This window comes from Dipteris shenzhenensis, chromosome 15, assembly GCF_047967505.1.
Source record: "Dipteris shenzhenensis isolate YYH24624 ecotype China chromosome 15, Dip_SZ_1.0, whole genome shotgun sequence".
NCBI classification, from domain to species: domain Eukaryota; kingdom Viridiplantae; phylum Streptophyta; class Polypodiopsida; order Gleicheniales; family Dipteridaceae; genus Dipteris; species Dipteris shenzhenensis.
This window is the reverse complement of record NC_141610.1, coordinates 1,334,258-1,348,874: the sequence shown is the minus strand read 5'-3', so window position 1 is coordinate 1,348,874 and position 14,617 is coordinate 1,334,258. Positions and strand designations below refer to the sequence as shown.

Genomic DNA, 14,617 nt, shown 5'->3' with positions numbered 1-14,617 from the left:
TTAGCTTGTTATTGATTACGAAATGGGAATCAAAGGAGTGATTTTATCACTAGAGTCTAGAATTGCAACAACGAGAAGGAAAGTATCTCTCTCTCTCTCTCTCTCTCTCTCTCTCTCACACACACACACACATACACACATACAAAAATGCACAATCCATGCACGTGACATGCATGTGTGGTGTGAGTGTACGTGTGCATGTGGTGCACGCATGCGTGTGTCCACGTGCACACACACATGCACATGCGCATGCACACACACACACCACGTGGGCACACACAAATGCGTGCATGTGCACACACAAAAAATGATGCATGCATGTGTGGTCTGAGTGTACATGTGCATGTGGTGCATGCATGCGTGTGTGCAGTGCACACACACACACACTCACTCACTTGCATGTGCATGTGCACACAAACACACACACACACACATAAAAGCGGGCACACACATATGTATGCATGGATGTGCACACGCAAAAAATGATGCAAGCAACAAGTATAGCCTTAGCAATGCCAAGAGAAGCATACACACCGACATGTAGGCACAAACTATGGTTCACAAGATGATCAAGTATCAAGAATAAAATAAAACCAACATGACAATCAACCCATTCCATTAACAATTGTTGAATTTTTTGAATTTGATTAGCCAACTCAAAAGTTATGTAAACAAAGGTGGAAATGGGTCCAACAAGCACCTAGAATCTTCCAACTACCCCGTGTGTGTGTGTGTGTGTGAGAGAGAGAGAGAGAGAGAGAGTTATATTCGATAATCAATAAAGTATTATTATTAGATACATAAAGGCACATTTGGGAATCCAAAACATTTCTATAAGATATCCAGCAATAAAGTTCATCTTCAAGCTAGATACATAAAGGGTTATTTGATGTTCCATAGAGTACATTTGGGAATCCAAAACATTATCCAGCAATAAAGTTCATCTTTAAGCCAAACGACTTATAGTATTAACTTCCAAAAATCTTGGACTCGCAGGAACAAATTTTATTACATAGTTCACATACATTGATTTCGCATGTAACTTTGCTTTGTGCCCATACACATCTGCCACACATGAAAGCATAGCATCAACACAAATGCAAGAACAAGTTTGAGGACAAGAACAAGCACAAGTGCAAGAGCTCGAACTCCTTAAATTTATCAATTGTTTTTTTATTTTGCTTCATGAAGCATACGAATGTGTACGATGTGTACCACCAATAAATATCACATAGTAGACCAAACAATTAGAGTGTGAAGTTTGGGCTAGTGAACATATAGATCGCAAACAGTCTCAAATGTATTTCTAGATATTCCATCCATAACACCCTCACATTTTTTTGATAAAGGAAGAAGTCTATAATGTACACTCATTGCATGAAGATTTTATGCTCATGCAGCCAATCTAAGTAGTGTGCCTTCATGAATCTTTTTGTTATGACATGATCGTTTCTTGATCTGTCTTTTACCAACCATTAGCTTCTATTTTTCTAAATAGAAGCTATTATATTGAGAGAAAAAATAATGAGTATAGCCCCACAAGTGTCTTCCAAGCTTAAACCGAAGCTTCAACTACTAGATTCGAACTTAAGTAGGGCCTGTCCTTGAATTTACCTCCCACCACTAATGCATAGCTCCAAAGACCAACCTTAGATATCAACACCAACACCTCTACCTCTCTCATCTCTCCCTTGCAACTACAACACGAGACCAAATGCAAGATTTGCCCTCTAATTATCTCCTAGACGAATGCTAGGTAAGACGAGACCCTACCAAATCAACAAATAGGCAAAATTTGGTGCCAAAGACTAGAGCTTGGGTCACTAGGCTCCCAAGCTTGACCTCCAACTACCGTCTTGAATCTTCCTCTGCGAGTTGTTTTGTCATGGCTCCAAATGATACTCAAGGACAGTATATCATTTATCCTCTCTCTCTCTCTCTCTCTCTTTTGTTGGCATGTCCATGGGTCCCCTTCATGGGATTTGGAGTGCCATTAGCTATACAAATTATTTTAATGACTTTTAAACTTTCTTAATGATCTTGAGCCATTGCTTATGCAATGGGACCTTCATGGGATTTGGAGTGCCATTAGCTATACAAATTATTTTAATGACTTTTAAACTTTCTTAATGATCTTGAGCCATTGCTTATGCAATGTTGTGTGAGAAGATAGTTATTAGTGATCAAATATGAACATATTGAGTTTTCTTAAATGATGCTTTTTTTTGGGGTTTGACCTATTTCATGTCCATATTCTCGTGCCATCTTTTGAGGGAATAGACAAGTTACCATTATACTGTTGTGGGACTGGTTGCCATCTGGCTCCAAAGGTATCTTGTCAGGTTTAGCTCATGGAGTGCTAGAATTTTGAGTGTCATGATTGTCCTTGCAAATTGAGACGATATTGGGGGCAATGGTCATTACTTCAAAAGCTAAACACGGGTGTGATCAGAGAAATCAAATTGGCAAATTCTATATGCAACTCATAGTGTTGGCCTTAATTTCTTTGCAAAGTTGAAAGAGACATTGCAATTTGGTTTGGAGCTACGCTAGCCAGGGGAACACTTCTACCCCGCTGCAAAATACTTCTTAACGAACAAGCATGGTGGTCCACGTTAGAATACTATTCTTGCTGATTTTAACCGTACAGACAAGCTCCATGCTGCAATATTAGCTTTGGAGAACAGAAAATAATTCCTTTGGAAAACAGAATCAGAAAATAATTCCTTTGGAAAACAGAATCTGCCGAAGTCAACTCACACTTCGTGAAGCAAAATTGAAGTACAGGAAGATGAAGTCGAGTGAAGTGCTGGAGGTAGTACAGAACTTGTAGTTTGACCTTGGGGCTCCAAAATATGTTTTACTATCTGTACAAATACTTAATGTCAGATCTCAATCCTTGCGCCCATTTCAAAAAGCTCTGTAAGAAGCAATGTGCTATTACCGGAGCTAAGATACAACTGCTACACTTTTTGGACTACAGTGCAGTATGGATGCTTAATTAGCTGCAATCGTTTAGTAGTCGACAACTTCCCCACTTGGCACGAATCATCATTTCTGGACAATTTGGTCTTATAGGCATCGAGCAGGTCGTGCTACTGTTCATATAGTGTGATACTCAATACTGAAAAAGATCAATGACGCTGAGGTTGCAATTTACTTTTTGGACTACAGTGCAGTATGGATGCTTAATTAGCTGCAATCGTTTAGTAATTGACAACTTCCCCACTTGGCACGAATCATCATTTCTGGACAATTTGGCCTTAATAGGCATCGAGCAGGTCGTGCTACCGTTGATATAGTGTGATACTCAATACGGAAAAAGATCGATGACGCTGAGGTTGCAAATTGCAGCCAGCAGCGTCCAGCTGTGGTGGGAGACGCCAATAAGCATCATGCAGGACAGCAGGGACAGCTTCATATTGATAGCACAGCGCATCCCAACACTTTCAAAAAGTTGGAAGGCTTCTTTCATAATGGTACAAACTAACAAGTACAGATGCTTGTTTTGATGTCTAGTCTTTCGATGCTGAAAGATACCTTCAAAGAATTAGTGCCTGTGAAGAAAAGCGTACTCGATAATATAACATTGTCATGGCAATTGCAAACAACAATGTCTACGCTGTCTTCTGGAACTTATGCAAGTCATGTCATGGTCAGAACTTGACTGACTGCTTTATAGAGTTGCTCTTCTTCAAAAGGCTTGGAAACATATCCATCCATGTTGCAACGGACACATTCATCATATGTTGCCTGGATAACATCAGCAGTCATAGCCAGTATCGGCACATGCCATTTCCTGCTCATTTTTTCTGGAGCTCGAGCTTCATCTTTCACGCCATCTTGCTCATTGACCACCTCTTCAACCTTCCGAATATTCCGGGTTGCTTCAAACCTGTGGTAAGTAGCCAAAAAAGAACATAATTACTTGGAAGATCGATGGATTGAGTCAATCTCAAATTCTGAGGTGTTCAGTTTCAGCACGTCAAAGAACTAAACATGATGGTAAACAGAAAATAGAAACAGAAAATATCATTCAGCGCTTTGGTTTCATGCAACTACCCATCCATCTCTGGCATTTGAATGTCCATGAAGCAGGCATCAAATTTATGGGGTGGTTGAAGCTTTGCAATTGCAGCTTTGCCACTCTCAGCAAGCTCGACATGTGCCCCATATTTCTTCAATGCAGCAGCAGCCACTATTCGATTGACTCTATTGTCATCTACAACCAATATTCGCTTCCCACATAAGAGACTACGCAAATTTACAGGCTCCTCGATTAGCCCTCTTCCTTGTTGACCCTTGGTACCCATTCCCAGTGCTTGCTGAAGACAAGCAGCAATCATGCTGGCTCGCAGAGGTTTCATGATGACTGTGTCTACATATCCCATCGTCTTTGCCTGCTCACATTCTGCACTTGTCATAGAGGTTGCCATGAGAATGGTTTTTGCAGCATTACTTCCTCTTTTCCGGAAGGCCGATCCATTTTTTTCCCTTGTTTCTCGTAGGAGAGAGGGGAAAGAAAGACCAGTAGAAAGGCCCCAGGCATCCTTGTCTACGAGCACCATATCAAAATCCTCTGCTGAACTGGAAAGAAATAACAAGAAGCATCAATTATTTGTTTAGAAAAATGAAACTGTTACAGATTTACTTCTCTGCTAATTGTCTTTCATGGAAACAAACCTTGAATCGCCATCAGCCACACCGTTGAGGCCACCAGACAGTATCCCAAGGGCTTGTTTTAGGTCAGCAACCGTTTTTACTTGCACACCTAATCTTTGTAGATGATGCTTTGTGACTTCTGCACGTACAAGCCGCCCATCAACGATTAGAGCTTTCATGCCCTTGAATTTCATTGAAAGCATGTCACCCTGAGAGCGCTTATCAGCTCCTAGACATGCTACATCTCCTCTCCGTAGTACAAGACTGCAGGTGAAGGTTGATCCTATGTTTTCTTTGCTTTCAAAATGCATTTCACCATTCATTAGCTCAACTAGACATCTACTAATACTCAAGCCAATCCCTGTCCCCCCGTAAGTGCGTGAAGTAGAGCTGTCTGCCTGCATGAATGGCATAAAAATCCGCTGTTGTGCTTGTAGAGGAATGCCGATTCCTGTATCCTCTACACTGATAAAGACCTTAACTTCAGATGATTCCTTTTCTGCAGTCCTCATGGGCTCAGACTTTTCATTTGCGAGTAACAGTTTAAAAGTATCCCAGCTGCTTCGCCTATTTGCAGCTGTATAGCCACTCAAAGTTGAGGAAGGATTACTGTTACAGTTTTTGGGTCTGCTTCCTGTCATTTCCTTTGACATAGCTTCTACGCTCGCCCTCTGCACAGACTCTATGTCCTCCCATAGATGCACACATACAAAAATATGGCCCTTTTCTGTGAACTGCAAAATCAAAACAGGCATTTTATGTTTCATAAGTATACAGAAAAGCCATCAGGAGAATCACCTTGTTCCCAAGCTGATGAAAGTTCCAACATTTCACACTCACAGCTTGAGTACTTTTTAAGAACATCTTGAAAGAGGTACTTACAAAGGAGTACAGCTGCTAGAAGCGTGTAATAAAAGAGAAACTTCACCTTAACAGAGTTTCCCACAAGGTTTGTTATGATCTGTCGAATCCGACCAGGATCTCCTATGAGGATAGGTGGTACCCTTTCTGAAACATATACAGCAAGCTTCACATACAGACACACCATAATTATGGTTGAGTAACCAAAGCGATGTTCCTAGCATAAGTCATAGAAGGTGAAAAAACCATATATTAAAATGCCACACATCCACCAAGTTTACCTCAATGCCCTCGCCTCGAGTTTTCCCAGAGAAAAGGGAAAGGACATCATCAAGAATGGCACGAAGATCAAAAGGTACAGCCTCTAGCTCAATTCGGCCAGACTCAATTTTGGCTTGATCAAGAACTTCATTTATAAGAGTAATCAGTGCTTTTCCACTTGCTTGAGCAGTTCGAGCAAAGTCTTGCTGTGTTGCATCAAGTTGAGTATCGAGAAGCATTTGCAGCATCCCTACACAAATTTTCATCAATTACCATAAGAGATGGAAAAAAACACAGTACAAGGCTGGACCTTCTCCAAGATGCTGGCGTGAACAAATACAGGGGGAAAAAAAAGGACTATTTTTCATTCCATTAGGTGCTCTCAAACAAACACAAGATCAATTTAGTAGCATAATACTAATCACAACCCAAAATCTGACCCAATAGGCAAACAGTCCAAATCTTATTGTAACCACAAAACTTAAAAGTCTATATGTGCTGTAGGAGTCGTCTTTTAAGTGAATTAAGCCCTACACAAGCCTTGGAGATTTGGAATTATGATTTTGCACCTTATTGTAACCAGTGAGCACAAAACTTCAAGCCCATATGTGACTTTGGAGGTGGCTTTTAGGTAAATTAGGCCTTACAATTCAAGACCCGAGCCTTTGAGATTTTGCCAGCCTTGTATATTATGATTTTGCATCTTGTTGTGACCACAAACTTCAAGTCTATATGTGCTGTTGGAGGTGGCTTTCAGGTAAAATAAGTCGTACACTTCAAGAAACAAGCCTTTGAGATTTTGCCAGCCTTGTATTTTCAAATTATGATTTTTCATGACATGAAAATCAATATCCCTCATCATTCCAGCTGGCAGGATCCGACTCAAAGCTCCGACCACATCACTAAGGTGGCAATGGAATAACACAATTTATGAGACATCCATCCTCGCAGCTCTGCTAAAAGTAGACAATCTGCATGTATTTAATGCCTGTGGCCCAAGGATAACGGTTCATTTAAATTATTGGTTACTAGTGTTGGTTTGTGAAGGTTGAGACAACCAGCTTTCCACGTGTCCATGAGCAAGTTGACAGGAGGATCCAAATTTTGTGCAAAACCTGCAAAAAGGAACTGTTCCTTGCTCTTCTCTTCAAGGCTAACCCACAAATGTGGACTATATAGTATATTGATGCTTATTAGACTTTTGTATGTCAGAAGGTTTTGACATTATTTGCATATTTCAGGCATAGCTAAGCCTACGAGCTATATAGACATCACTAGATGGATTCTGAAGCTGAGTTTTGCACAAAATAGAACTATGAATGTCTCAAATACTAGATCCATTTGTACTGCCTGCACAGCTTTAACGTTGCACAGTTTGGGATGTTTAGACAGAATCCCCCCAGCAATACTAATGCTGCTTGCATTTGAGTCATTCCTCTCCTACATTCAGCTGAAATACGAGCAATTATGCAGATATTCTGGGCTTGTTCTAACACAGGCATCCCTGTCTAATCCTGCTCTCAATTTACCCAAACTTTCTGGGCTACTCCAAAACAGCAGTCCCCCTCGATCATCCTGCTCTTGCAGCCGCCTCCTACCTAGAATTACACTAGTTGACATCACCTCAATATAGATATTTTTTAGGATGGCATGCCACATACAAACGTTGCCTATCAGCTGTAGCTCGTTCCATCTACTTATGGTATGATCTTCAGAAGCAGTGTCAGTCGGAGTTCTTGATATTCGAGTTAGAAGAGTTTCAAATTGGTCTTTTTCATCCTTACTGATTTTTCCATCAGGGAAGAAATGGAGGCCTTACCAAGGACACCATTCATTGGAGTTCGTATCTCGTGAGAAACGGTGGCCAAGAACTGTGCAAAGCATCCAGACAAACATCAGAAGATGAGAATGACAGTTTTACATCTTACAAGCATAGTTACCAATCACAAAATTTGTTCTGAACAACAAAAGATAAGTTTCTATAGCTCAGAAACAGATTCTCTCCTAACTCCACCTGAGATTTCGCTATATCAGCAGCTTCTGCTTGTACTTTGAGCTCCTCCATCTTCCGGTAATCTTCTTCTACTTTCTTGACATGAGTATGTGCATTGTACACCATGGAGCAGATTAATGCAACAAACGCCAACACCCCACTTGCAAAGCCCATAGCGAGAGTTGGACGTGGGATTTTACTCGCCAGCCTGAACAAGCAACCAAAGGTGGGACGTACAGAGAGGGACGAGAAGTTAGAACATAAGAATTGATTAAGAGCAGACATTCAGAACTCTTGAGACCCTTACTTTCACAAAGATATTGCAATGATCATGTGAGGGTAGATGTACTATAGAAAGAGAACAAAATACAAGTTGAATTTTAACACTCAAGACCTAACTTGTGAGCTTACATCAATATCTCAATCCACAAGGCAGTATTGGAGAAGCCAATCAAAGGTCATTTATCCACAAAACAGGCAATCAAAGGTGGGAAGCACAGAGAGGTAAGACAAGTTAGAACATAAGAATTGATCAAGAGTTAAGACAAGTTGGAACATAAGAATTGATCAACAGCAGACATTCACAACTCTAAAGACCCTTACTTTGGCAAAGATGAATGATCATCTGTAAGGTAGACATACTATAGAAAGAGGATGCTACCGAAATTGAAGTTGAATTTGCTTACGTCGACGTCTCAATCCACAAAGAAGTATCAGGGGAGCCAATCAAATGTCTTTAATCCACATAGAAATTAACTGTACACAAGTGTGGCCTAGACGATAGCTATAAGAACGTGTTACCAAAAAATTGAAAGGAATAAACTGGCTAATTGAAAGCACACCTCATAACTCAAGAGGCTCTTGTAGACACAACTGACCTGCAGCGCATCTCATGTTTCCTAAACGGATCTCCAAAATCCAAGGAGCTAACATGGGACAGGTTGGAGTCTGACAATTCAGGCCCATACATGACAAGAGGCTTTGAAGTATTGGTTATGTCGTAGACATTCACAATGATATCCTCATTTTTGGCGAGCTGGCTGAGTAAATTTTCCACAAGCGATTCCACATCAAATGCTCCGCCCAAATACCTGCAAATATTCAATCTAGAAAATCAGATTGGTGTTGATTATAGTCAGCACCTAGTAGTTACAATGACAAGAATCCAAGCCGACTACAAGGACTAGCACATTGCCATAACACAACTGCTTCTTGCAATACTTCATTCTCTGAAAGTCTCCATTCACACCCCAAACTCAAGTTGAGCTTCCCTCGTTATACATGAACGTTGTTCCCCATTCAAAGCCAAAACAAATCCTAATGGTGGTGGAAATCAAGACACATTAGATTGTCTTCAACATTCCAACAACAATTTTTTACCCTGTATAAGAAAAGGGGATATAAATACAAATTGAAAATGAAATCAGCCTCCAAAAGATCCCTGCAGAAGCAAGTAGAAAGAAAATCTGTGAGCTTGATGGCATTCCAGTATAGGAGACAGAAGTCCAAGAAAGGACGAGGCCAAAAGTGGTACTTGAAAATCATTGAATCTCAATATTAAGGAGGGGGCCTAAAGACGTTGGGACGGCTTTTAGAGGTGGTTCCTAGGACAGCAATTTGCATCAATGCAAATTTCAGGAGTGAATACAATACATGGAAGCCTTTTAGTGAGTATTTCAAGAGTGAGACCCTACATGCAAGCTTTTATAAGCTTTGTTCAGTTTCCCTGGACCTGAAGCTTAACAGCAAGGGGATATCTCATATTGCAAATTGCATATCTGCTTGTCTCTTTTATCAGACAATGATAGCTCAAATGAGCAGGCTATCTTTGTTATGATGCATGCTCCCCGTCAAAAGGAACAATGTTGACACGCATTTAGACAAACAGGATTGCTGACAAAACATCTGCATCTACCCATATACTCATTCTATCAAAAAACGGGAAACATAGCACGATGATTTTCAGACAAAAACACTGTTTTTCATATCTTCCATTGCTAATAGAAAGACTTTACCGTTGCATGCATCTGGGGATTCACATTTTATATACGCACCCAAGTTACCTTCAAGAAAGATCCTTAATGTCAAGCAAACACAGGTTTTGCATATCCGTTCACAGCACTAAATGAAAGCACTATGCTATTGTAAATTGGGCAGCAAGGTGATACGAAAAGAACAGACCCAGCAGCTGCTTCGATTCTCTCTGCAACTGTGGAATCTGGAGGTAGTTCCTTTCTGTACACAGCAAACGTCAGAACAACACCAAGGTGATTTGACTTGAGCAGTCTGAAGGGACCAGTCAAAACACCCTTGCCAGATGCCCTTGCCCGTAAGATATTATCACGATCTTCCTACATACAAGAACATCTGCTAGTTCAGTAAAATGCCAAAGCTGTTTTCTGCAACCATACACACATCTAGAACCGACCAAACATAATCACCTCTCCAGACATCATGTCAAGGGATACAATATAGCCAATAGTTTCCTGAGAAAATATGGTGGGTGCATATTCATCATGCACAGGGCTCGTTTCTTTTGAATGCATGGTTTTGATTGTCCAACCCTGCTTTTTTTCGAAGGCTTCCCTTTCAGAGTGTAAAACCTTGTGAGCATATGCTACCCCAGTCATCAAAGGTCTTTCAAAGGCAGTCCTGGCAGCATATTCAGCAAAGGTGTCCTGCAAACGTATTGCATTCACAGTGGTAAGATGTTAGATTCTGAAACCCAATCCCAGGATTGAAGAACAATCTCTGCAAGAATTTAGGTGCTAAGAGTATTTAGGTGAAGGACTAATTGAATCACAAATCACTAATCCATACCACACAAATACCGTAGGTTTAATACTAATTGTAGACAACCTTAGCCTGAAAAATGCTGCTGATACTTGAAACTTAATTGGTTCTTGACTAAGACTGGATTTAGTCAATAAGAGACCCTACAATTCTAATTTTCGTCAACCTCAGACAAAGGCTGAGTGAATCTGCCTCCAACTGTCCTGGTATGATGATCAGTGTTCTTAGCTCCCTGTACTAGAGTTCACCACAGCCAGCCCCTCCAAATGGGTGACTAGACATTACAAATACCTCAACTACAAGTCATCACATTGTGCAAGCATGAGATTCCCTAAAGCACATCAGCCTGCCCCCTCTACCTGGCTATTTGGCCAGAAGCAGCCAGCAAGGTGTCAAAGAGACATCCATTATGACTAGGTAGGCTTGTGTCAAACACTAGTTCTAACGAACAGATATTCCCTCAACTGTCACAGGCATGTAGGCATCTTAACCAACGCCCATAGCAGCCATATAAAATTTCTACTTGCCCATAGCAGCCATATAAAATTTCTACTTGGTCCCAGTGAAAGTGAAAGTTTATGAAGCGTGATCTGGTCAAGGATTAAATATATACGGCTCAACAACGAACTCTTTTGCCAGCAGCTTGCCACATTCAAATGAATACCACCTGGAAAAAGCCCATAGCCAAAAACAGTGCTCTTGCACATTGTAAGTAGCTTACTAAGGCACAAATCACAGTTATCTTTGGAACTACATCTGCTCCTCCATATTCTAGCAACAGAAGACCAAGCCAAAGTCATAGCCTCTAGACCTGTGAGAATGTATTCAGATGAAGTCCTAAAACTCCCCATAAGAATACATTCAAAATCAAAGAAGTAAATCCTAAGCACGAAGATAGAAATCTACTGCACAAACCTTTACATGTAAGATTCAATGTGCATGCAGTTTTGTATTGAGCATTTTAAAACAGAAAGGCGCATTAGAATCTGGAGCCAAATCCCTTAATGGGCAACACTATGATAGAGAGTGATAAGGTAACAGCAGTCGTGCACTAGGAACGAAGGTGGATGATTGTGGCTTTGACTTAAACAGGAAGGGAAGCCAAACACTTTGCAATGCTAATACTCATAGGTCAAAGGTAGCCACGCACTAGGAACTTGGGGAATGTGGATGCGTATTCAAAGGAGATTCTTTCTTAATAATTGTAAGACCGAACATGAAAAGTTACCGCCTCATGAAAACCTAGGAGCATCATATAAATACAAGTACAATCCTAATACTAAGGAAATCAATCATGTTCACCACATGAATTTCTTGGTCGCTGTAATGACAAGGGACAGGCAAGTCTACGCCTGCCAATATCAACCGTGGGAAATGGTTGCTAAAACTCAGAATATTCGGGGACAACCTGCAATTTAGAAAGAAAGTTCGGAAGAACGCACCTGATCAAGAGCCGCCGGATGCTGTCCAAGATAGAACGTAGAAACTAATATTGCCAGTGCATGCACATGATTCATGCTCACTGCAAATTGATGTTGCAACATCCTTGCTCTCTCATCACACATATTAGCAAGCACATCTTCGAAGTGCTTGTAATGTTCTCTGCTGAAGAAATGGTACACAACTAACGCCACAAGTAAACCAGCAGCAGCGAGAAGCCACACTAAGGTCATCATATTGAAAGTGCCCCAATACTTGGCCTTAGAAGGGTGCAACTGCGTGCTCTTGAAGTTGGACGAGCACCCCCACCATTTCACTCCCAATTTTCCACAACTTGTACGATGAAAGTTTTTTAATGCGCTCCCGTTCAGTAGCGGGGTGCTCTCTTCGACTGCCGTCCCATTTATCAAATATTTCATATTCCCGAGGTATGTATGCCTAGCCGATTCTTTGCACATGACTGTGGAGCCCGACGGCTCAGTGCCAATGCCCAATTAGAGGTCGGGTAGGACTATCAGAACGAAGTTTAGTCTGTGATAAAGCATAATTTGAGACGGTAATTTTACTGCTCGATAGCTGCAATTGCACGGAACTAGATGATAAGACCATGAGCATAATTATTCATGCAAGGATAGCGATCACAATCTACACACGCCTCCACGTAGATAATCAGCATTCGTATTGATTAAGCCTTTTTCCGGTGCTTCGCTCGCACAATGGCATATGCAGTCGTGTTGTTTTCACAGCTTACCGCAACATCTCTTTCGGGGCCGAACAATGGGAGTAAGATGCCAGTGACAGCGCATACACAATGCACTTTTAAGAAGTGGCGACGAAACTAGGTGCCGGCTGGACTCCCACAACATTCCACAGCTTTTTCCGCACTCGAGTTTTCTTGATTACTTCGAACGCTTTGCTTCTGAAGGAAATTCTGGGTGCTGCACCAACTGTAGTACACACTGCTGGTGAAGCAGAAGGCTTGTGTTCGCCTGACCTCACATAGGCAAAACGCCAAGGTGAAGGGGTGGTTCGACGTCGTAGTATCGTCTCTTTCAAAACTTCGCCTAAACGTTCATACGTCTAGACTATGGGACGCGTAATATTTCAGAGGACTAGCTGCTGCTCGATATGCCTGGAATGCGGCTTCGTCCCGAAACAGGTTCTACCTGCGGCGGCAGCGGTGTTTGAGCAATCAAGCAAGCAACCCAACTGAAGAGTGGTACGATATATCCAAGCAGGCAGCGCGTTGAGGGAACGATGATACGAGGCGGGGGTGATGCGATGAAGCGAACCCATTCACGACAAGAAGGTGGAAGCCGAGGAAAAGGCAAAAGGGAGCGAAGAGTGGGAGGGGTAGGGGAGGAGAAGGAGGGGAAGGAGGGGAAAGGTAAAAGAAAGAAGAGTAAGGGGGAGAGGTTGAGATGGGAAGGTGGAGTAAAAGGTTGGAGGACTAAGACGAAGCACAGGCCCAGAAAGACGACGGGAGAGAAGAAAGAGAGAGAGTGTTTTTTTGAGGGAGGGGGGACAGGACTTGTCTCAACTTCTCTCCCCCCCAAAAAAAAACGAGGAGAGCGAGTTACCGATTAGATTTGGGTGGCCTGATCAAAGATCTTGCTGCCTCTTCGCTGGGCCCACCGCTGTAGGGTGTCCTTGGCCCCCCCTCAGATCTCCTCCCAGATCCTCCCTCCTCTCCTTATGGGAAAACTTCTCTAACTTTGCATTCCTCTATCCGTTTTACATGCGGTTTGTTGCTTTTGCATCGTCATTTTCGTCGCCTAACTCGGGATCCTCATTTCATTCACACAACTCATCCCTTTGGGGAAGAATTTATAAACAAGGTGACTGATAATAAATCATTCATAAATGTATAAACAAGGTGAATGATAATAAATCATTCATAAGGCTTGCCGGAGATCCAAATAGCGAAAGAGGGCAAAGATGATGAATTGAAAGGGATGAGAGAGAGAGAGAGAGGCCTTGAAAATGTGGAGGAGAAAAATAGCAAGAAAAAATCATGATTTTTAAAAAATAAAAAATGGCCATTTTCGCTTCTAAATCGCCTTCGCCTTCACTTAGGCCTCCCTGTGGTAGGCCAAAAACCCACAACTACAAAAACGCGTGAGCTTTTATATATCAGCATTAAGTATGAGGCCCAAAAAAAAAACACTGAGTGAAGAGGGAAACTGTTGGGCAAATTTTCACCCATTGCGAGCATGTAAACGGATGATATTCTGAGATCACGGCTTGATTTGCTTCAAGAATCGACTTTGCAAGTGAGATTTGGTGTCCACAACGAATTTTCACCTTCACGGCAACAACGATTGTGGGTCGTGAACATAAGCATGGACACGGACCCCATTGCTTCCCTCCTCAAGCAGCTCGTTTTCTACGTGCTTCCCAGCCACAACGAATGTTTAAATCACCATGGAGGGCTTCACACCACTGCAGACCGAGCTTACAAGTATTCCATGCGCATTCTTGGCCTCCATTGTTAATGACGAAGTAGCGATGATGTTAATCGTTTGTGCTGAGTAATTCGATTGATTCGAGGTTTATGTTGTTGCCTCCTTTGCCTTTCATCAATCCCAAGCTCCTCTTCCCCCTCGT

The 14,617-nt window shown here is 41.8% G+C and overlaps 1 protein-coding gene across 1 annotated transcript; it reads right to left on the bottom strand.

Annotated features, from left to right (window-relative positions):
• Nucleotides 1–2,761: 2,761 nt before the first annotated feature.
• Nucleotides 2,762–13,507, bottom strand: LOC147893191 (putative histidine kinase 6). The gene is made up of 12 exons (XM_087386502.1): nt 12,762–13,507; nt 12,013–12,586; nt 10,219–10,455; nt 9,959–10,128; nt 8,656–8,868; nt 7,799–7,985; nt 7,604–7,655; nt 5,805–6,034; nt 5,591–5,689; nt 4,684–5,396; nt 4,063–4,587; nt 2,762–3,895 (listed from the first exon to the last, which is right to left on the bottom strand). The coding sequence occupies exons 2-12, from the start codon at nt 12,466–12,468 to the stop codon at nt 3,646–3,648; spliced, it is 3,132 nt and encodes a 1,043-aa protein (XP_087242628.1). The 5' UTR covers nt 12,469–12,586; nt 12,762–13,507; the 3' UTR covers nt 2,762–3,645.
• Nucleotides 13,508–14,617: the final 1,110 nt, after the last annotated feature.

Bases quoted from the DNA above. Each gene is read 5' to 3' on its own strand.
- LOC147893191 (XM_087386502.1), bottom strand. From the start codon at position 12,468: ATGTGCAAAGAATCGGCTAGGCATACATACCTCGGGAATATGAAATAT. The intron at 6,035-7,603 runs GTAAGGCCTCCA...AAATTTGTGTAG, and splicing joins TCCAATGAATGGTGTCCTTG to GGATGCTGCAAATGCTTCTC. The intron at 3,896-4,062 runs GTAGTTGCATGA...TACTTACCACAG, and splicing joins CAAATGCCAGAGATGGATGG to GTTTGAAGCAACCCGGAATA.